This window comes from Gopherus evgoodei, chromosome 15 (assembly GCF_007399415.2).
Source record: "Gopherus evgoodei ecotype Sinaloan lineage chromosome 15, rGopEvg1_v1.p, whole genome shotgun sequence".
NCBI lineage: Eukaryota > Metazoa > Chordata > Testudines > Testudinidae > Gopherus > Gopherus evgoodei.
The window spans coordinates 14,614,432-14,637,037 of NC_044336.1; the positions used below are offsets into that span (position 1 = coordinate 14,614,432).

Below are 22,606 nucleotides of genomic sequence, written 5' to 3' on the forward strand. Positions count from 1 at the left end.
AGCTATTTTAAGGACAGAACAGAAGGCACAACCTGAGACATACATGCTAAGTGTGAAAGTAATCCTTTTATACATCCCTGAATCCTAGGGAGAATTTTAGTTTGCACTCCTACTGGGTTTTATGAAGCTGATGTTGTATAATAGAGAATTTAAGAACACTGATAGAGCCAGACACAGGAAAGGAATAGTACCTTCAATTCACCTTCACCCCACTACTTCTAGCCCACAGCAACTACAACATTCTGAGCCATGGATGACTGCTCTGCTGATGCAACTTTGATCTCTCCTGCTGCACCCCTGCACCTCTAGGAAGAACTAGTTCCGTCAAGAATCCTGGCACTGAAAATCCTATAAAACTGCCTGGCAGGGATGTCTGAAAAGTGCTATGAAATTCCAGATGAAAAGCAGTAGAGGGGCAGACTTCTTGTACAACATGGACAGGGACATTTTCATTCTAGCACCTAGTGTAACACCAGAAACTGAAATGTCTAGACTTTACAGGTCTGATTGTGCTCATTTGCATCAATTAGGTAAAACTGCTGTAACTCCAGTGGAGTTATTCTTGATTTATACTGGTGAGGGTGAGAGACAGCCCTGCAGATATATTGTTCCCTCTGAACTAGCATCACTTGTCTTGACTGTTAGTCTAAAATTCAACAACGGAATTAGTCAATCTTGGGAAGGGTCAATAGATTTTTCAGGATGATCAAAGACAGGATGATTTCCTGTCACACAAGTTATGGCTTAACTGCTCTGACATCATGTTATAGGTCACTAGCTTTAAATGTCAGCAGTCCAGCTTCAAGAAGTGATGACCTTCTCTCTGCAGAAAAGAACTCAGGAGTCAAGTCTATTCATGTGACACCCTTATGACAGGAACACACACAGTTCAAGAATGTGTAAATACTGGGCAGGAATCCTTGATTTTTATCAGTTAAAGCACCTACCCTGTAAGAAGCAGGTCCCTCTGGGGAGGATCTGGAGCCAGGTTAGTGCCACCATCGATCGGCCATGGCTAAAAAGAAAACACTCTTGAAGACCACACCATGACTTTCTGTGAAATGAGAGTGCAACAGAGCATGCCACAGAGGGGGAGGAGAACAGGAAAGCATGAGCTACAAAGAAAGTGCATCTCTGTGTGTACTCTGTTAGAATTAAGATTAGATGTACTCATTCTGATCTCATCAGCTGTACTTTCTTGGTCAGGAGTTGTTATATTCAAGTTTCCTCTTTAAGAAGCTGCTGTGGCTGAGAGCTCCTGGTTTAGAAGCAGCTTTGTTTGCTAGCACTGACTGCTGGAAACAATCTGAGCTGGAGCTCACGTTTACTAAGAACTGATGAAAGCCAGAGAACTAAGTACACCTCTACCCTGATATAACGCTGTCCTTGGGAGCCAAGAAATATTACTACATTTGCTTTGATCCACTGGAGTGTGCAGCCCCCCATCCCCCCGGAGAGCTGCTTTACTGCATTATATCCGAATTCATGTTATATCGGGTCATGTTATATTGGGGTAGAGGTGTATTCTGAATTCCAAATAGTTGTCTTCACTAAGTCAGTGGTGTTTTGGGAGCAGGACTTCTCAGTACTAGCACGAACTACAACAGCACGCCACTCGGCACTCTGCAGCCAGCCGGGCAGAAAAGATACCTACTGAGTATGTTATAATGTTATGTGCATGTCAATGGGTGAATGCTTACAACTGCCGTACCATATCTGAGTAATGAGAGTTCTGCTTGCTCCCAGCGCTGATCACCCTCTCCCACAGTTTCAGTGGGATATTGGAGACGTGGTGTGAACAAGTGATGGCTGAGCAGTGGAGAGATGCCAGGTACGGAGGATGGACTGCTGGCCAGCCTGCACTCTTCAGGTCTATTACCACCAGCTCTTCTTCGGCTAGCACCACCATAGCAGAGGGGTCATCAAACTCTGTGCAAAGAAAATTCATTGAAACTATTCAGCTGGCTTATTCATTAGCTTTTGATAGTGCACCTAGTGTTTTAATCACAAAATTGGCTACATATGCTCTAAAAGTAGAAATAAGCTTTCTATAGAATAGGCATGAAAATATATTCCCATGAAGCTTGCCCCACAAACATGACTGTGATCAGCAATAAATACATACTCAACTCTTTTTGGGCTAACCTGCATATTTAGCCAGAAACTTGAAACAACAGCTCTCAACAAGTTTGACAAAACCTTAGCAGCATTAATAGAAAGTCCTGCAGCGGGTTGGCCACAGCAGGAGTCAGATTTGGTCAACAAGGCCATTTGGGTACGTCTGGACTGCAGTAAAAAACCTGTCTGCTGACTCAGGCCCATGGGGCTCCGGCTGCAGGGCTAAAATTTCAGTGTAGACATTAGGGCCTTGGCTCTGAGACTCTCCCACCTTGCAGGGTCTCAGACTCTATGCTCCATCCCCAGCCTGCACGTTTACACTGCTACCTTTAGCCCCACAGCCTGCGAGCCCAAGTCAACTGACCCAGGCTCTGAGGCTCAGTGGCGTGGATTTTTTATTGCAGTGTAGATTTAGCCAAAGAGGCCTTTGACCTACAGTTAGCTAATAATGCCTGGGATGGATAGGTATGTATTCACCCCGGCAAGGACTGTTTCAGTGCTATGTTAATACCTCAGTCCCTCAAGGCTAAGCTGCTTAAAAGCAGTAATGCAGCAGATTCTGGGAAATGCTCTGCTACTTGTAATTGACAAATGTTTACATCTCAGCTCTCAGACATCTGAAGCTTTCCTGCCTCTGGTGTGCTGTGCCATCTGCATTGCTTGAAAAGAGCATTTCTATACTTGTAACAGCACTACAATTATCAATTACATACAAAAAGCCATTCATGCAACCACAGAGCGGAGACTTACAGCATTCTGTATTACTGTATATGACATTAACACTCAGAGGGCTTGTCTACATCAGAAAGTTGCAGCGCTGGTGAGGGAGTTACAGCGCTGCAACTTTGAAGGTGTACACATCTGCAGGGCATCACCAGCGCTGCAACTCCCTGTTTGCAGCGCTGGCCGTACTCCCGTTTTGTCTCGGGTGTAGAGGATCCAGCGCTGGTGATCCAGCGCTGGAAATCCAATGTAAACACTTACCAGCGCTTTTCTTGACCTCCGTGGAAGGAGGAAGCCTCTGGTAATCAAGCTGGTCTCCTTCCCCAGCTTGCTCTCGCGTTCCCGGAACCCCGAGCAAGCAGGTCTCCTTCCCTGCGGTTTGCAGGGGGGTTCGGGAACGCGAGAGCAAACCGGGAAAGGAGACCAGCTTCGCCGCGGTTTGCTCTCCCGTTCCCCGAGCAAGCAGGTCTCCTTCCCTGCGGTTTGCAGGGGGGTTCGGGAACGCGAGAGCAAACCGGGAAAGGAGACCAGCTTCGCCACGGTTTGCTCTCCCGTTCCCCGAGCAAGCAGGTCTCCTTCCCTGTGGTTTGCAGGGTGGCTCCGGGAACGCGAGAGCAAACCGCGGCGAAGCGGGTCTCCTTTCCCGGTTTGCTCTCTAGTTCCCGGAGCCCCTAGCAAGCAGGTCTCCTTCCCTGCGGTTTGCTGGGTGGCTCCGGGAACGCGAGAGCAAACCGCGGCGAAGCGGGTCTCCTTTCCCGGTTTGCTCTCTCGTTCCCGGAACCCCGAGCAAGCAGGTCTCCTTCCCTGCGGTTTGCAGGGGGTTCGGGAACGCGAGAGCAAACCGCGGCGAAGCTGGTCTCCTTTCCGGTTTGCTCTCTAGTTCCCCGAACCAGCTGGTCTCCTTCCCTGCGTTTTGCAGAGGGGTTCGGGGAACGCGAGAGCAAACCGCGGCGAAGCTGGTCTCCTTTCCCGGTTTGCTCTCCCGTTCCCCGAACCCCCCCTTGAAGCCGCCCAACAGCGCTGCAGTGTGGCCACATCTAACACCACTTGCAGCGCTGGTTGCTGTAAGTGTGGCCACTCTGCAGCGCTGGCCCTATACAGCTGTACTAATACAGCTGTAACTACCAGCGCTGCAAAATTTTAGATGTAGACATGGCCAGAGGAACAACTAGAATTTTGCTAAGGAGGGGCTCAGATTACTAGGTGCCCCAAATGTGAGTAGCAATGCGATCCTGCACACCAGGACCACAACACCACTTACTCAACTTTGGCCTGGACAGCCCTTCATCAGCACAGGGGGCTGGCTGGTTGCACAGGATCACAATGCCACTTGGGTAAGTAGGGCCCAGACAGCACTCTGTCACATGGTCATTGGCCCTCTGGGCTCCTCTCCCTTCACTGCACCCTTATATTCATGCTTTTACATATATGTTACAAGGTGGCCATGTTACAACCGATGAGAAACCAAAGTTGGGCTCTACCCATAATCTAAATTTATTAATGCAGGTTTTTCAGCTCTTTAAAATGCATCATATAAAAACCTACATAAGTACACTTCATTTCAGTGTGAAATCTAATGAAGTGAACACAGCTGCATTCACATCAACGCATGATAACCATGCCCACTTATCATACCCTACACAGCTCTCCTTGGCCATATCTCTGCTCGCAACTCTATTTGGGTTAGTTTTCCACCCTTAAATTCACCTGCTGCTTACTAGACTGACCACCTCAAGTATAAGACTCAAAATCTACTAAACAAACCCTACAAGACACTCAGTATATTAATATTTGCTTCAAGTGAATTATTTCTCTACCTCACATTGGGCTGGGAGTCAGGTAATCTGGGTTGTACTTCTGGCTCTGGCCTGCTGAACAACCTTAGCCTAGTCACTTCTGTGACTCAGTTTCTCCATATATAAAGCAGGGGGAGGGGCAGGAGAAATACGATATAGCTAAGAGAGCGAAGCGTTTTGTTATTTTGCTCCTCAGTCTGCTGTCCTTCACTGTGCTTAATTCAGATAAACTCTGCAGGGCAGCGACCCAGTCTCTTGTACATCCACAGAGCACCATGCACCTACAAGCACCATATAAATATAGTGAGCACTGCACCTTGGTACAGCATTAACAGTATGGGCAGGACACTGTACATGCACAGTCTAACAGTACAGGCAACAGAGTGTTACACATGCGTCTCCCATACATCCACCCACCAACAGCTGAAAACAAATAGGAACAGCCAATCTGCATGTCTGTTTTTTAAAAGTATTCTCAGTCTGAAGATTGGGGGGTGGGAGGGGGAAGGGAAGAGCTGCCTTCTAGAATCACGCTGCTATACACAAGCTTTACACTCATTAATTTAACTACCCCCCTCTACTTCCACCATGAAGAACACCCTAAGGCGTGTGTGAGGTGACCTGGGCAGATCCACTAGTATTAGGCACTCAGTCACAAGGAAGCTTGCTGACCACAGACTTGACATTTAATTTTAAATAACTTCCTGGTCTGAAGTGCTGCAGCTACAGCTTCCTCTAACAGCTCCTGGCTGCACACATTAGAAACATATGTAAACTGGCTGGCTCAATTCTTGGGCAGTACAAGCTTGGTAGCTTGTAGTCATTTCAGGCTAAAGGCTTTTAATTCACATCCAGGAATTGTGTTTAGAAGTGTCAAGTGTGACAGTAAAACTCTGGTTATTCCAACTTTAAATATATTCTCTTGTCAGCATCTCAGAGCAGACACCTGCAAGGTTAAAAAAAAAAATAGGCTCATATCTTTCTATATGATGTATAAAGGAGGACTGAAAGGTTGTCTTTTAAAATAAGAAATTCAGGTCTTGTCTATCCTGGAAGACACTGTAGCCTTATCTACAACAGGCAGTATAGTGTCAACAAGGTTATAATGACAAACATCTTTCTTGCTTTCATCATACATCATAAAGACACAATTAAAGTCCATCTTAAATAATCCTTTAAAGCCATTCGTAGGAAAACATGGAAACAGCTACAGTGTTCAAGTTTCCAGACTAGGGCCATGTCTACATCTAAAATTTTGCAGCGCTGGTTGTTACAGCTGTATTAGTACAGCTGTATAGGGCCAGCGCTGCAGAGTGGCCACACTTACAGCAACCAGCGCTGCAAGTGGTGTTAGATGTGGCCACACTGCAGCGCTGTTGGGCGGCTTCAAGGGGGGTTCCCGGACGAGAGAGCAAACCGGGAAAGGAAACCAGCTTCCCCGCGGTTTGCTCTCTCGGTCCCGGAGCCAGCCAGCAAACTGCAGGGAAGGAGACCTGCTTGCTCGGGGTTCCGGGACCGAGAGAGCAAACTGGGAACGCCGCGGTTTGCTCTCTCGGTCCCGGAGCCTGCCAGCAAACCGCAGGGAAGGAGACCTGCTTGCTCGGGGTTCCGGGACCGAGAGAGCAAACCGGGAACGCCGCGGTTTGCTCTCTCGGTCCCGGAGCCAGCCAGCAAACCGCAGGGAAGGAGACCTGCTTGCTCGGGGTTCCGGGACCGAGAGAGCAAACCGGGAACGCCGCGGTTTGCTCTCTCGGTCCCGGAGCCAGCCAGCAAACCGCAGGGAAGGAGACCTGCTTGCTCGGGGTTCCGGGACCGAGAGAGCAAACCGGGAAAGGAGACCAGCTTCGCCGCGGTTTGCTCTCTCGGTCCCGGAGCCAGCCAGCAAACCGCAGGGAAGGAGACCTGCTTGCTCGGGGTTCCGGGACCGAGAGAGCAAACCGGGAACGCCGCGGTTTGCTCTCTCAGTCCCGGAACCCCGAGCAAGCAGGTCTCCTTCCCTGCGGTTTGCTGGCTGGCTCCGGGACCGAGAGAGCAAACCGCGGCGTTCCCGGTTTGCTCTCTCGGTCCCGGAACCCCGAGCAAGCAGGTCTCCTTCCCTGCGGTTTGCTGGCTGGCTCCGGGACCGAGAGAGCAAACCGCGGCGAAGCTGGTCTCCTTTCCCGGTTTGCTCTCTCGGTCCCGGAACCCCGAGCAAGCAGGTCTCCTTCCCTGCGGTTTGCTGGCTGGCTCCGGGACCGAGAGAGCAAACCGGGAAAGGAAACCAGCTTGATTACCAGAGGCTTCCTCCTTCCACGGAGGTCAAGAAAAGCGCTGGTAACTGTCTACATTGGATTACCAGCGCTGGATCACCAGCGCTGGATCCTCTACACCCGAGACAAAACGGGAGTACGGCCAGCGCTGCAAACAGGGAGTTGCAGCGCTGGTGGTGCCCTGCAGATGTGTACACCTTCAAAGTTGCAGCGCTGTAACTCCCTCACCAGCGCTGCAACTTTCTGATGTAGACAAGCCCTAGATGTCTGCTTCTCCAAGACATCCATCTATTAAAAACGGAAGTCTTCTCTGTATTACAGACCACCATGAACTGAAAAACCTAGCAAAGCTAAGTAGCACATGACAGGGGAGAGTTGCTCACAAAACCTCTCGAGGAACTTAGAGTTTTGCAATTCACTCAGCTGTCCTTTTTTACTGTATATTTCTGTAACTTAAAATAACTAAGTTGACATCTGTTCTGAAGGTGAGATCAGTGGCATTAGTGAAATGGGCAGGAGAAGAAGAAAGGTTTTGGGGAAAGTCAGGTTGGGGTGGGATCACTGACACATTCAGATTTGATGAATAAAGAGAGGAAGTGATTCCAGGTACTGCAAACTTCGGCAGCAAAGGCTCCACTTGCTAGCAGGAACAGGAGAAGCTATGGGATATGCTGACTGGGAGATGGTGGAACAAATACGACTGAGTCATTTCTAAGCTGTACAAAAAATGTAAACATTTGTGTTGGCCAGCAGAGAATTAATAAAATGCTTTGTTTACTGACCCTTAGTTGTAATCTTACCCTTTGTTCATATCCTACATGGAGCCTCACGTCATAAACCCAGACAGTAATTAAGAAAGCCGCTCACTCCCAGTCTGAGATTTAAAAAAACCAATTACAGTTCCCTTTGATGAGCTGTCTCTTAATTACAATATTCAGAACTGGATCTCGTCTCTTAATCATGCCCCAAGTCCAACCTTGCTCTGTTTCCATGAGCTGATAAGAGCATGAACAACAATATAACAAGTGATTTTAGTGGGTGCTTATGAAGTTTGTACCTGATTCATCACTGCTGTCAGTATTTCACACTTCACTTATGAATGGCATCTTTAGACATTTACAATGATACAAAACAACTCTCACAAGCAAAACAGTGCTTTGCATCTAAGCTGCTACTTGTTATACCCAGAATCTCCACCCACAGAGCAACTCCAAGATTGCCCCTTACTCTCCAGAAGAGAAGGGGCACCTTCTCAACACATACCTGCAGCAGGATCTGCATTGCAGATGACAAAGAAGTCTATCACCCGAGATGTAAAGTCAAAGGCAATCTGCTGGCTGCCATAGACGACAGAGATACTGTGCCGGTCACCATAGCTAGCCCGGGGCATCCCTCCTTGGAATATAATGTAAGGTGGCCTTAAAAACAAAGACACATGTTTGTGCTTTCTTTAGAGTCCATCTATTTCACTGGAAACTTATTAACTGAGAAAGTCTAAGGCCCCAAAGTTTGACAAAGGCTCCCTACAGTGTTACTCAAAAGGGGTTACATATGTGAGACAAGTGTAGTCAGCAATGGATTACAAGAAAGCTTGTGCTCCCCCCACACAACCCTATTATTATAAGCATCTCTTGTGAACAGTAGGTGGGAAGGAGATGAATAACCAAGAACCTACCCATTCTTCGTCGTCTGCCAATAAATCTTGGAAATGGCCTTGCAAGGGAAAGGACCTAGGATGACAGATTTGCAAGGTTACCACAACTGTAAGATGCATCTTACATTAGGTGGAGTTAATATTTCTCGCAAGGGGAAGCAGAGTGGAAATTGAAGGCCCTTTTAAATTATTCTACTTTATACTGACAAAAGTGCCAAATACACGGTATGGCCACATGAGCTGGAAAGTCTGTGGGGCAGTGGCACCACACTGTGCTGAACTCAGAGAAGCACTGCTTTCTCTAGGAGATGCCATTTCTAGTAGTAGTATTCAGTGTGAAGAAGGTTAAGGCCAAAGGGTAGCGGACTTGTATCACTGACAGAAGTGTCATGCGGTGTACCTGGCTGGCAAGAGCTAGGAGCACTGCACTACAAGCCAGCTGTACCCCAGAAGTATCTCAATTTCCAGTACTCCCTTCTGGTTAATGCAGGGCTGATAGTACGCTCTAAAGGCCAGGTCAGGCCAATATGGAGGCCTCCATATGGCAAAAGGAAGAAGTCAGCCTCTTTTGGGGAGTTTCAGTCAACAAGAGGCATCACTTCCTCTTTAGCACTCAAGCAACAGACAGGAAAAGAAATCCACTTAGCTCATATAGAGGAGTCACTTGGCTCATGCTAAAGAAGAGCTGGACACCTGACTCAGAACAAGGAATAAAACTGAATCCCTAGGCTCCTTTCCTGATGTGAGCTATGCTTCTGTACCCAGATATCTTTTTTTTTTTTTTCCTTTTTTTTTAAACCTCCAGCTCATCTATGCTCAGCACAGACATCAAGTTAGGCATCCTTGCTTCAGCAGAGTTCAAAGCCAAAGCAAACTGGATTTAAGAGACCCCTTTGAGTTAAGATGTTTAAGGCCCATTGGGGCAACAGCTCTGCATTGCGCTGCCATGACTACACACCAGGGGAGAGCTTGATTCTGAGATCCCACAGGGGCTTGAAGTGAGTTTGAATTTAAGAACAGTTCAACAAAAACAGTTTAAGCCTCAGAAACAAACTGCTTCTGTGCTATCATACATATACTGACCATAAGGCACTTTGCTTTCCAGGGGCTCAAGCTGCCTGTTATCGTTGGATACTGGCCACTGGGCATAACTTCCATCATAATGGCAGCTAATGATTTGATGGCCATCCTTCTGCCAAAAGAGGTTCTCCAGTTGCTAGGGAGGAAGAAAGACAGAATGACTGATATCCGGAGAATCATTAACCCTTCCAGAACCAGAACATACATTCATAGGAGGGAAATAATTAAAGTTGGCTCTCCCTGCGCCTCCTGGGTCTATATTTCTTCAGAGAACCCCGGAGAGAGGGGGGCTCAACTTCCCCATGCCCAATGATTCCAGCCATCATTAATACCTGACTGCCCAGGAAGTGGTGCGACACTCTTTTGTTATGCAGGTCCCAGAGGACAATGAGGCCCCTGCTGTATCCAATCAGAATGTGGCCAGGATTCCTGGGATGCTCCCGTAAGGCTTCCACCAATTCAAACGACCGCCTGTTACGATAGTCTTCTGGCACCCTGGGCAAAATGCGGAAAAAAATTAATTCACGTGCACCTGATTAAGTGACAACCACATTGATAGTGTAAGTATGGGAAAGAAACATGTTGGGAATGACAGGGAAGGTGAAACTCTTAGAAAGGTGAGAACAAGAAAGGTCTCTTTTCAAAACACAGCCAACATCCTTACGATTTGCAGGGCATTAAGCAAGGAAGCTACTGTGGAGTCTCTAAATGAGAGGACCTCCTTGTCCAGTCCCACCATCAGAAGGGGAAATCAGATGCCTATGATGAAATCTACAGCAGGAAGCCCACAAAGTGAGGTGTAGAAAGGATGTGAGCTACCTCCCTCTCCAGTCCCACTGAAAGGGGCATGGAAGGAGTGGAGAGGAGAGCCACAGGCAATAGGATGAAGCTGACACGAGCCTGTAGCCAACTGTTTGTGCTTACAGCCAGCACTGTAAGCAACACATTCCAAAAATTTGTTTTTTGGTGAGACTCCCACCTCAAAAAAGGTTACAGGTACATAAGGAATCAGGGCAAAATTTTCAAAAGCATCCAAAGTGCCACAGGAACCGTGGGCACTTTTGAAAATGTTACTCTGAGTTTCTGTAGACATGGGCAAAGTTGCTACCTCTTTCCTATCGCCCATACAAAAAATTAAATGCCTTGTTAAGCCTTCAAATGAATTTAATGTTTGTTTGCAAGACCAGGATACATAATCATGAGTAAGGCTACAGTTACGTCACTGAAGTTGCAGAAGTCACAGAATCCATGTCTTCCAGAGACTTCCATGACATTGGAGCACTGCAGCGGCAGCTGGGGGACCCTGGAGCTCCCCAGCCCCACAGGGCAGTGGAGGATCCTCCCTCCCAGCTCTCAGCCCCTGCCAAAGGCAGGGGATGCCCCATGCCCAGCTCCAAACCCCTCAACAGGAGTGGAAGCCACAGCCCCCAGCCACTGGATGCAGCGGGACAGGGTACTGGACCCTCCTGCCTCCCCATTTTGTCATGGATGTTTTTAGTAAAAGTCATGGACCGGTCATGGGCAATAAACAAAAATTCACAGAAGTCATTCACAGAAGCAATGACCTGTCCATGACTTCTGTGAATTTTTGTTTATTGCCCATGACTGGTCCATGATTTTTACTAAAAAATATCCATGACAAAATCGTAGCCTTAATCATGAGACAGGCACAGCATTTGCAGACCTACTAAATGCTTCCCCTACATAGTTCTGCAATGTTCTACAGCACCTCTGCTATGAATGTCTTGGATTATTCCTGACCAGAAAATACCATCTGTATAATGCAGACAAAATAAGGCTCAGAGTAAGGATGTCTCTCTCCAACACCATCCAACATGTGCAGTCTGTAACAGTTAATATAAGCCAGGCTCCAGTGTACAAGCTGGCATAAAAAATGGTTAAGTGCAACACACTCAACCTTCCCCTTCTGACTGTCATGCTTATACATAATAAATCCCATTGGTCAATATGCCCATTTGCTCACCGCTGCAGCACTGCCTCAGAGGTGATGGTCCTATCCTCTAACAGTCTGAAGGATGGGAGCTCTACCACAAAGACATTGCCACTCTCAGTGCCAAGGTACAGAACTTCCCGTGATGAATGTGGAAGGACAACAGTTATCTGGGTGGCACTTGGAGGAGATCTGTGGATGCAAAAAGAAACCAGTTAACTGCCTATGAAAGATCAGTTCTAGAGAGAGGCAGCTATGGTATCATTTAAATGGCTGCATTGAGCCTCAAATGAAAGCTGACCCCCTGCTTTACCCATAAGCAATCTGTAAAAGATTCAGTAGGCATTTAGCTGGACAAATGGAGCTCTGAGCCAGGATCCTGGTTTTTTTGGAAGCAGAACACCAGCTTTAAAATAAACCTAAAAATAATCCAGAAATGCATTGAGAGAGAGCTGTGTGTGTTATAGATAAGTTTCCCCCCAATAGTGACTAACTACCCGAAGAAGCAGAAAGAAATAAGTTGTCCGAAAAAATTAAACTAGAAATACTGGGATATTTTAAACTGTGGTTTAAATGATTTAGTTAAATCCATGGACACACTTATTGATGTAAGACTAGTTACAGTGGTAAGCTCAACAGATACGTCAGGTTTAAATTGATTTGAGAGTACACACAGAGTTGCACAGATTTAACTAAATGTATTTTAAAAGTAGATCTTTAAATTGGTACACCTTTGTGTTCAGATGAGGCTTCATTCAAATCCTGTTGGCATGAATGGAAACACCCCTATTGACTTCAGTAGAAAGTGGATTGGGCCCTAAGTCAGGGCACTATGTACTAAGCCATGTCAGAGTGCATTTTATAAGATCCTGTGTGGGCAGCACAGGGAGAAGAGAGAGCAATATTAGGGCACATTACCCAGGAGGCCCTCGTAGTGTGAAGCGTTGCTCCTCCTGCAGCTCAGATGCCCCACTACGCTGCTTCAGGCTCCAGAGATGCAAGCTGTTATCATCCAGCAGTGTTACCAGCTGGCACTAAAATCAAGAGACATGATCATAAAGAAAGCAACCTATTTAAAAGCAGTACACTAAGTCAAGCAATAAACCACTGCTGTTCAGCGATTATCTCAGTTAACGCCAGATTCAGGACCTAGTCACTCAGAGTGGCAGGCTTATACAGTTGTATTCAGCAGAATTCTGCTGACTCAGGCAGTAAAGGATTTAGGGACTACACGGATGGCCTGCAGGCTTAAAAGCATTTATTGCCTGCCTCTGTATCCTATATACCAGCAGGAAGGGAGGAGGGCTTGATCCTTGAAGGATGCAATATTAGCTGCACTTTCATCAGTTGGGAAGTCCCACACTCTGCTACCTATTTCAGAGAGCTATGTTGTAGCTAGCACACAGTATTTACATCCTTCATGGTTTGCTAAAGTGGGCACACACCCCTCCACACCCCAGCTTTGGGAGTTGCTGGTGTATTCCACTTCATCACTCATCTTACATTCTCTGCGTCCAACTTCCTTCTCAAAGGTGGTGCCACAGACTCCTTTTATGAGCCCAACCCTGCCAGTTGTACATTCAAGTGAAGCATTTTGCCTGCTGAAGCCACACCTAGTACAACCATGTAATACTCCCCATGGGAGTTTCAGTTTATACCATTAAGTTTTGAGTGGTTTACTATCTAGAGAATTCACACCCTCATAATACAACACTGCTCTCCCCAAACGGGTGAATCAGACAGTAAAGAGGCTGGTCTGCTAGTTAGTCAGGTTGAGGGGTGGGTGGGAGAGGAGGAGGGCAATTAGAAAGCCAACAGGTATCTAGGGAATTTAATTGTCCCATTTTTAGGTGAAGCCACACTACGCAAGAGCAAAGGAAGGAAGCTTAGAAGTGGTTAGGTTAGCCAAAGAATGATGAAACCTGCTGAACAGCAGCTGCTGTTTCATCTGGCGAGCACTGCACAGCACAGAGGAAAATGGGTATGATCCCACTACAGGAATGCAGGTTGCAATACAAAAGGAAGCCCTTGCAGACAGCCTCTTGTAACAGCAACTATCCTAATCCTGTTGCCACTATCACCAGGTGCTTTCTGAGCTCAATTAAAAAGGTGCTGCTCTCTCTATTTTTGTGACTAATATCTTCACGACAATGGGTGCTATTTACAGCACAATGAACAACATGGGGAGGCCTGTCACAGACCCAGCATTTCTAGAACACAGACATTACACAGCCCAAAAGGATTCTAGACCTCAGGGCCTGGAGGTGAGTGTACACACACACACACACACACACACACACAAATTTCACTCACTTGGCCGGGAATAAAGTGTATCTGCATGACGGTATTGTTCTCTTCATGTAAACCCATAAACTCCACCCCAGGAGCTCCATATCTGAAATGTTTGTTGAGGATCAACAGTATTAAAGATCACCTACAGCTACAATCACTTGAGGAGTAGTTGCTAGCAAATGAGATGAGATGAGACTTAGTTAGAAACCAAATGGAGTCAGTGGTTATAGATTCCTTTGAATCCAGACATGCCTAGTTTGGGTTTAGTGTGCACACAACAATGGAAAGCATGTACAGAAGTTTTTTCTTGGTAGTTTGGGGGAGATGCAGAAAAGGTGGCTGGACCCTGCTTTCTCCAAAGGTTGTTAGTGGTTTCCCCACACACTTCAATCCCTGCTTAATCAATCTGTAACCAGGAGACAGATGGCTAACGCCTTCCTGCAGAGCTCAGTCTCTCTGAACACAAACAGTGCTGAAAATGATTAAGCAAGCCCAGACAGCTCTAACTTTTCCTTTCTGGGTTGGAGTGACATGCCTCTTTCATACCAAACTGAGATGGCCTTGTGTCATGGGAACCACCTCTCAATGCCTTTGTGTACACACAATATACTCTATCCTGGGACTGGACAAACAGCTGCCTTCAAATGTTTTACTTCTGGTCCACTATTGGGAGACTTTAGGGTCCTGGATGAAGACTAATCCAGGAAGCATAATGTCTTCATGGCTTAAACTTCAACCTTTGAGATGGTATTGAATAAAAAATAATCTCCCTCCCCCACTTTATAGTATTAAGATAGCCTTGGCGTTTAAAATAAGGGACAATTAGCTTTTAAGGCCAGAAAGCATCATTATGCTCATCTATTCTGATCCTCCACATATGATCTTACTTGGTAAAAGGAATTTGTTGTACACGGTGTTATTGTAGCCATGTTGGTCCCAGGATATCAGAGAGGCAAGGTGGGCGAGGTAACATCTTTTATTGGGCCAATTTCTGTTGGTGAGAGAGACAAATTTTGAAATTACACCAAGCTTGTCTTCAGCTCTAACCTGAAGACAAGCTCTGTATAAGCTCAAAAGCTTGTCTCTCTTGCCAATAGAAGTTGGTCCAATAAAATATATTACCTCACCCATCTTGTCTCTCTAAAAGGAATCGGATCACTTCACCCCCTTTTACTGCTTCCATGTAATACACACAAATGTTAAATGCCTTATATGAACACAACTACGTATAAAACTAGATAAAGGAAGACAAGATTCATTAGGCATGTTCCATGTACTTTGCTTATTTTCGAAGATATATTTTCCACTACAGACTAGAAATAAGGTGCAAAATTAAGCAAGAGTAATTAACCATCTCTCTAAAAGTAGTGCAGGAGCTCAAACAGAAGGTTCCTGGGTGAAGTTCTTTCCGCTGTTTGTCGGATAAAGCTCCAGACAATCTAAGAATCCAACCTGACACTGCCAGTTGTGAATCACACATGTAAAAAGGATACAGTTTGATGGCTCCCGATCTGGTCCCGATAGCCATAAGACGGAGAAAGGGGCTATATCCCAATGCACTGGGCTGGTGGGGAAATCCATGTTCTACAGTCTGGAGAAAACAAAACACACCTCAAGGACACGTAGTTTCATGGGCAGAAGCCAGAAATTAAATATGGTTTAGTTATTTCAAACATAGCATGTTCAAGGATAACGTTTTAAGTCAAAAGATGCTCCAACAGAAGAAGTTTGGTTGTCTCAGTTCAACTCTGTCAATTACCCTCAAATCTACTTACCAAGATCTGCTTGTTATTCAGTACAGATGCATAAACACTGAAATACTGCAACTTTCACTACCATAGAAATAAATGGCAAAGGAATATTCCACAACAAGGAACCAGTTGGACTCCTGATGTTTTGTAAGAGTTATAATCTTAGAAATTCACCTGAGCACAACCTACAAGACTCACTACAATGCACCCAGACAATCCTCTTATCAACTCCACTTTATGCAAGTCTACTTCGTTAAATCATGATTCAAGCTCTGGACATCTTCAGAGTTCATTCCTGACACTGACTGATAATTACTGCTTGAGTTTTAGTCGAGTTAGACTTCCAATAAGTCAGCCTGTATAACATCCTCTTATGCATGGGTGCCAGATTTGTATAATTTTTGGTGGTGCCCAGAACGGGTCTAAGCAAAGCTGTCCCGTCCCTCGGAAAGACTGGGGTAACTGACCGGGACCCTGCGCTTCAGGGGGACCTGGGGTCCAGGGCGGCCTGGGGGATAGTGGACGGCCTGGTGCTAGCAGCAATGAACAACCCAGCCTGGCCAGCTCCTGGTGTCATTCAGGGGCAGAAACCAGAACGAGGCAGGGCGGGGGACTGGGGGAAGAGTTGGAACGGGGGAGGGGAGAGGACTCAGCAGGACCGGGAAGAGGCAGGGCAGAGCAGGGCCAGGAAGAGGCGGGGCAGGGGCAGAGCAGGGCCAGGTCACTTGCTGCTGCCAGCGCAGGCCCCTGCTATCCCCCTAGGCTGCCCTGGACCCCACATCCCCCTGAAGTGCGGGGCCCCTTAAAGTGTGGGGCCCAGGGTAGTTGCCCTGGTCCATCCTATGGACAGGATGCCTCTGAAAATATAAGCCCAAACATTGTTGGAGCCAGACCCACATTTCTGAATATTGGTGGAGAATGGGCACCACAGGCTCATATATCTCACCACCTATGCTCTTATGTATAGCTTGTATATCTATTCCTGCTAGCAGCCTTATGCAAGTGCCCAGAATGGACTCAACGTACCAGCCAAGAAGGCAACATCCCACAGGGAAGCTGGGAAAACTGGTGAATCTGGTATCCAATTCCCAAACATAGCAGGGGACACTGGGTTTTATTCATAGTATCTAGAGGCCTATCAAGCCATATCAAACTAGCTCAGAGAGGCTCTATTATTGATTATAGAGAGATGTTCATGACTCTAGCAGATAAGAGCACAAAAAGCAGCTTGCTTGGTTTTAGTGACTGCTATATAATACATACTTAGACCAAAACACAATTCGGAGTGGACATGTACTACCTACCTAGGTACGCAAGAAGTTTACTGGATACAAACACCTATGTAAAGTGTTTAAGAGTAAACAGTGTCTTAAGAGTGCAGTCAACAACTACGGCACTACTGCGATTTGGAAACAGCTCAGATTTTAGTCTATAGAAGTGCCAGTGTACAGTGGGCCCAAACCCTGGATATCTGAATATTATGTGGTCTTAAGATAGTAACTACAATTTGATCTGAAGAGAGTTGTAGGTTGTGTGCTTCCAGAGGGGAAGTCATTTCTAAACAGATCACAGGACAAGTCAGAAAACAAATGGAGTGCCCCTTTACTTAGTTCCACATTTAGAAATTGTGCCAGCATAGCTATGTCAGTTAGGAATGTGGGGTGGGGGGAAATCCCACACCTAACAGATATAGCGGCGCTGGTAAAAGATCTAGTGAACATGCAATCATACAGGCAAAAAGGTCCTTTCTGAGGTCAGGGAACTGGCATAAACCATACTAGCAAGAATGCTTTTGCTGGTATAAGCTGCATTTCCTTTAGCATTCTTGCTGGTATAGTATACATACACACAAACCTTTTCTAGTAGATGGGGCCTTAGTGTTAGAAGCACCATCTCAAACTGAAGAGCTCTCTCATTCTCTCATTTGTTTATTCTTTGTACTTTGTGTACAGCCAGTTTCCTCTGTTTGTGAGGTGATCAAGGGTTCAAAAGAGGTACAATGAGCCATAGGGAAGGGGGAAACATTTCAAGTGTTTTTCTTCTTTTTTAAACCTACTGAAGATTAGGTAGCAAATGGCCTGGAATCCAAACATCTCCTTCGAAGAGGAATGTGGGCAACAGCACAAGGAGCAAGTCTGGCAGCAAAGGCCTTAGCGGTGCCTGATACAGGACTAGCTTCATAGAGTAACCATGGGAAATAAATCTGGAATAAAGGACCACTGATGAGTCCTTGCAACACTTTCTACCAACCCTCAATTACCTAAGTTGGTTAATCCAATACCAGTAAGAAAGGAAGGAAGCATTGCTCCATCCTAAAGTGCATTGATTCTGTATATAAAGTACTGTACAGTACAATTAGCTATACAGGTGCTCAGTATTATCTGAGGACAAATACTCCTTTCAGCTTAAGATAGTCTGAATCCTTATCACTTGAAATGTGGCATCTTGGGGCTGTGATATTTCCTAAGTTTTCATTTAAATCTATGCCTTGAAACAATATACAATACTCTCCCATTTCCCCCAATTACTAAGGCCTTGTCTACATGAACACGTGGTGATCAATACATTGGCAGCCAATTTAGCAGGTCTAGAGAAGACCTGCTAAATCCACTGCAGATCGCTCTCGTTGACTCTTGTACTCCACCTGAACGAGAAGCTCAAGGGGAGTTGATGGAAGAGCGTCTCCTGTCCACATTGCATAGTGTGGACCCCGCGGTAAGTAGATCTAAGTATGTCAACTTCAGCTATGTTATTTATATAGCTGAAGTTGCGTAACTTAGATCAATCTCCCCCCATAGTGTAGACAAGGCTTCAGTTTACTGATTCTATTCAGTAATAGGACTTGTGAGTTTTATTTTTAAGTAAAGTTTGCTCACATGTGATTCAAGAGAGACAGTAATTCCATTTAATACCACCTACGGTCAAGGTGTCTTCAGTGGAAACCTTGAGTGCAGTAACATTCAACTACAACTCTAAGCTAATCACGTTCATGCTACAACTGCTATAAGTCCCATCTGAACCCACATTTATAGAGGTAGAAGGCAAGCTGATTCATCTCAGTGGTATTCTACCATATTAAAAACAGCACTAGGTACCACAAATGCATTATCCCTGGATTCCTGTAACTTTAAGTATAATCTGGCACCAGGCACAGAAATTATTCCAACTGTTGGTAAAACTGATATCTACATCTTGTCTAGAATGACAGGTTATCACATGGGTTCATTTCAACCTTGCGATAAAAGTTAAAAGATACAGCTATGCCGTTCTGGATTCCATGACCTTTACAATCAGTTCAGCTCCTTTCCATCTGTGCTACAACACACGTAATTTTTGTGTTGTAAAAGAGGTTGTAAAGAAGACCATTTAGATGCTGTTTATCTAAACAGCAATGACAAGCTTTGTGGTCTTTGTTCCCAAATTTTCCTGATCCAAAAAATAAAACTATGAGGATTCTACCAGCACATTCTTCCTATTCGGTTTCTAAATATGGTCCACTTAATAGAGCTCAAGGCCCACGGCAAAGAAATGGATGGAAGACAGACACTTGCTTGCCACTGATCATAAAAAGTGGAAATGCAGGTCATGTGTCTTCCCCTCCCCCAGCTGCAGATACAAAAATCCTAATGCATGTCAAGGATTCGGGAATATCCTGCCCACAAGTGCATAACTGTTAGCTGCAGTTTAATGGGTTTATTTTTACAGCACTGCAGGTGTGCCTGTTGCTTTACAAACACAAGATAAGGCATCTGCAATTTAAATGCAAGAATGTACAGATAAAAGAGGGGAAAATGAATAAAATGAATATGCATCATTAATGACTGGTGTGGGGTGTGCATTTCCAGGTTTGTTTGTTATTTCTAGTGTAGGCAAGAGGGCAGGAAGTACATTGTGGCAGGTTTGTTGCTGTGTTCAGGTTTGGCACTGGGGTGTGACTTTGCATACAGATTTCTCTCCATTGATTAAACAAGATCTCTCTGAGGATTTCTCTCTCCTTGCAAATAGTACAGTGAAGTCAGAACTAAGGCAGCAGCTGTTTGGCTGTCCCTGTTTTCCCTCATTCATATCTGGCTGATGAAAGCAGCAGCCTGTACTTTAACCTGTTCAGCAGGTGAACCTCTAGTGGGGGAAGGGAGGATGAGAGTACAATAGAGCCTTTTACTGGTGCATATAAAGTACTGGTGTGACTTTTTTGTTCCTTGTAGGTGAGCTAGGAAGTTTCATTTTCATTTTCCTAAAACTGCAAAAACTAGTTTCAAGTTCAGCGCAGAAGGAAGCCTGGTGTCAGCAGCATTCGTGAACAGAGGTGTTTCGCATTAGCTATATTTGCTGCAAGAAAGAAATGGGCAAACAGCTGATTCAATCCAAACTGAAGCTGAATGCATTGGGTCCATAGCTGTTCCTCCTCCTTTCCCTCCCCTGCACTCCAATTCAGACATTTTATGACAATGCAAAATAAAGGAACTGCATCTTTGTTAAATACTCCCTTTGAAGACAACAATGAGGCCGGTGGATGTTAAATCTGCTTGACATAGTTCCTTATTCAGCAAGTTAAAAATCAACCATCCATCACACCACTTAGCAAGAGGGTTGAAGAGAAGGAAAAATGCAGTGCACATCGCTGCCATAAATTAAATAGAATGCTTCCAATGTGGTAAGAAGAGGTGGGTGAGGTACTCTCTTTTCTACTATAACCCAGCTTGCAACTCAGCAGCAGGACAGGCTGGTTCACCTATGTGTTACCTATCATCTAATCAGACAGTGCCAGTCTGAACATGTTGTTTTGCAAGATTTGGACTGAGCCAAATTTATCAGATATTATGCTAAAAGCAGGATGAACTTTTTTTTAAAAAGCAGATTGTCAAGTACACAAATCTTTCACTCTGTGCTACCTATTGAGCTAAAAACAGATTCTTGCAACAGGTATATACAAGTACAGGTAGTTCTTGGTCATACAGAGAGAGGTATGCAAAGCCAAGTCATCCACACAGAATGTAAGGCGGCAATTATTTAAAGAGCACATGTTGTTACAAGAGTTTAATAGAAGCGAGGCTGGAAAACTAGCCTGGCTGCATGGGTCAGTCCTTCAAAATTATCTGAGTTGTTCAATTTTTGACAACAGGTAAACTCTGGAGCGCAGACAGAAGAGGTGAGAGAACCAAGCTGGGAGACATAAGCCTTTAAAATGCTTAAAATCCCAACTGAACAATTACATCAAGTTAAGCAGTAGGCATGTCCTTAAAGTAGCCCAATTCATTGCTGGCATAAGCAGATGCAACTCCACTGATTTCAATGGCATTACCCCTCATAGCCAATTCATTACTTGAGTATGTAGGTATAGTGATTTACTGCTAATTACCAACATCAGAACTACTGAATTTTACATCCAATACTGAACAAAGAGCAAGAAGAAGCCAGGTCCATGTGTGATGCAGTTAGATACAGGTCTAAAATGAGAAAAATCCCTCAATAGGGAGATATAGCTAAACTGGGATGGAGAAGGAGACAAAGCTAATGTTTTTTTAAAAAATTCTCCCCATAGCTGTAATCATTCATATTGACCAGTGTACAGAGCCACAGTCCAATAATCCTGCCAAATAAAATAGCGCTCTCTCGGAGCTGTCTAGCTGGGAGGATTCAAAGGACGACTGGCTACACGAGACAAATTTTAAGGGAAGAGAAAGCATCCCAGAATATATAGCGCTATTTTAATTGGAAGACTACAATGCTGTAGGTGTGGAGATCCCCTAAGCACTGGAGAGGGAGAATCATTTGAGGAAATGTGAAGATAGTACTTTCTGGGACCACGTCTATTTGCCTGGTTTCTGCATCAGAGGATACTGGGACAGCTCAACAATTAAATGCTGTACAAGGAAACATCCCAGAAATTTGTTCTCTCCCATCCAAAATTTAGGCTTTCCAGTTGATATACTAATGTCAGCAAAATAGGAACAGACAGTGCCCCAGGATATATGGGCATTATAGTTTTGTCACCAAGATTCTATCTACTGCCCATTCAATTTTTTCTCTTACACTGATCAGTCAAGTATCAGAGGGGTAGCCGTGTTAGTCTGGATCTGTAAAAGCAGCAAAGAATCCTGTGGCACCTTACAGACTAACAGACGTTTTGGAGCTTGAGCTTTCGTGGGTGAATACCCATTTCGTCGGATGCATGTAGTGACTACGTGCATCCGACAAAGTGGGTATTCACCCACGAAAGCTCATGCTCCAAAACATCTGTTAGTCTGTAAGGTGCCGCAGGATTCTTTGCTGCTTTTACTCATCAGTCAGTAGTTACACTACGCAGCTTTTGATGTACTGCACATATATCCCCGCATGGAGAGAAGTTAGACAAACTGAGGACTAATTTGTGCCCATACTGATAGAATGACAAGCTCTGTAACAGGGAAGGAGGAGGATACATCTCAGGCCCAAGAGAAGAAGTTGTTCACTTTATTCACTGGAGTGCTCCTGTTTATTTTTGTAGTACAAATCTGTTAGAACAGCCAGGTCTACAGAGCAGCTGGGGAGGGTGCTTTCCAGCACTGATAAGCAGATATGCACTAGCTCTGCTCAAGTTAGTGCACTAAGGTCAGCAACGTGGCTGCAGCAGCATGGGTTAGCCAAGAAAGTACATCCTCAGGGGGTTGGATTGTACTCAGGCAGCTAGCCCCTGCCACTAAAGTGATACTAGTATTTTTAGCATGTTAGCTGAGGCAGAGCTAGTGCATGTCTGTCTGCTGGCACCGGGAAGCACCCTCCCAGCTGCTGTGTAGACATAGTCTTACTTGTAGTTAATGCATCAGCATATCCCACTAATATAAGTAGCACTATGAACTTAGATGTACAAAATGGATTCGTGTTTAACCTTTATACAAGAATGGGCAATAAGAGAACTATGGTGGGAATAGCTTGTGTCTTGTAACCAGATTTTACGTCTCACACTATTAGCTCTCACAAGCAACATGTGTAGTACTAAACAAATATGATTA

At 45.3% G+C, this 22,606-nt stretch overlaps 1 protein-coding gene across 2 annotated transcripts in view; it reads right to left on the reverse strand.

The window, feature by feature from the left end:
• Positions 1-22,606, reverse strand: part of LLGL2 (LLGL scribble cell polarity complex component 2) — a 55,019-nt gene that overhangs the window by 16,035 nt on the left and 16,378 nt on the right. For both annotated transcript variants that reach the window (XM_030534622.1, XM_030534621.1), the window contains exons 3-12: positions 15,357-15,454; positions 13,885-13,966; positions 12,490-12,605; positions 11,605-11,763; positions 9,953-10,115; positions 9,624-9,756; positions 8,562-8,616; positions 8,150-8,304; positions 1,712-1,929; positions 948-1,015 (exon numbers count right to left, since the gene is read on the reverse strand). In XM_030534622.1, coding sequence (XP_030390482.1) covers positions 948-1,015; positions 1,712-1,929; positions 8,150-8,304; positions 8,562-8,616; positions 9,624-9,756; positions 9,953-10,115; positions 11,605-11,763; positions 12,490-12,605; positions 13,885-13,966; positions 15,357-15,454 — 1,247 coding nt within the window. The remainder of the gene's footprint in view (positions 1-947; positions 1,016-1,711; positions 1,930-8,149; positions 8,305-8,561; positions 8,617-9,623; positions 9,757-9,952; positions 10,116-11,604; positions 11,764-12,489; positions 12,606-13,884; positions 13,967-15,356; positions 15,455-22,606) is intronic.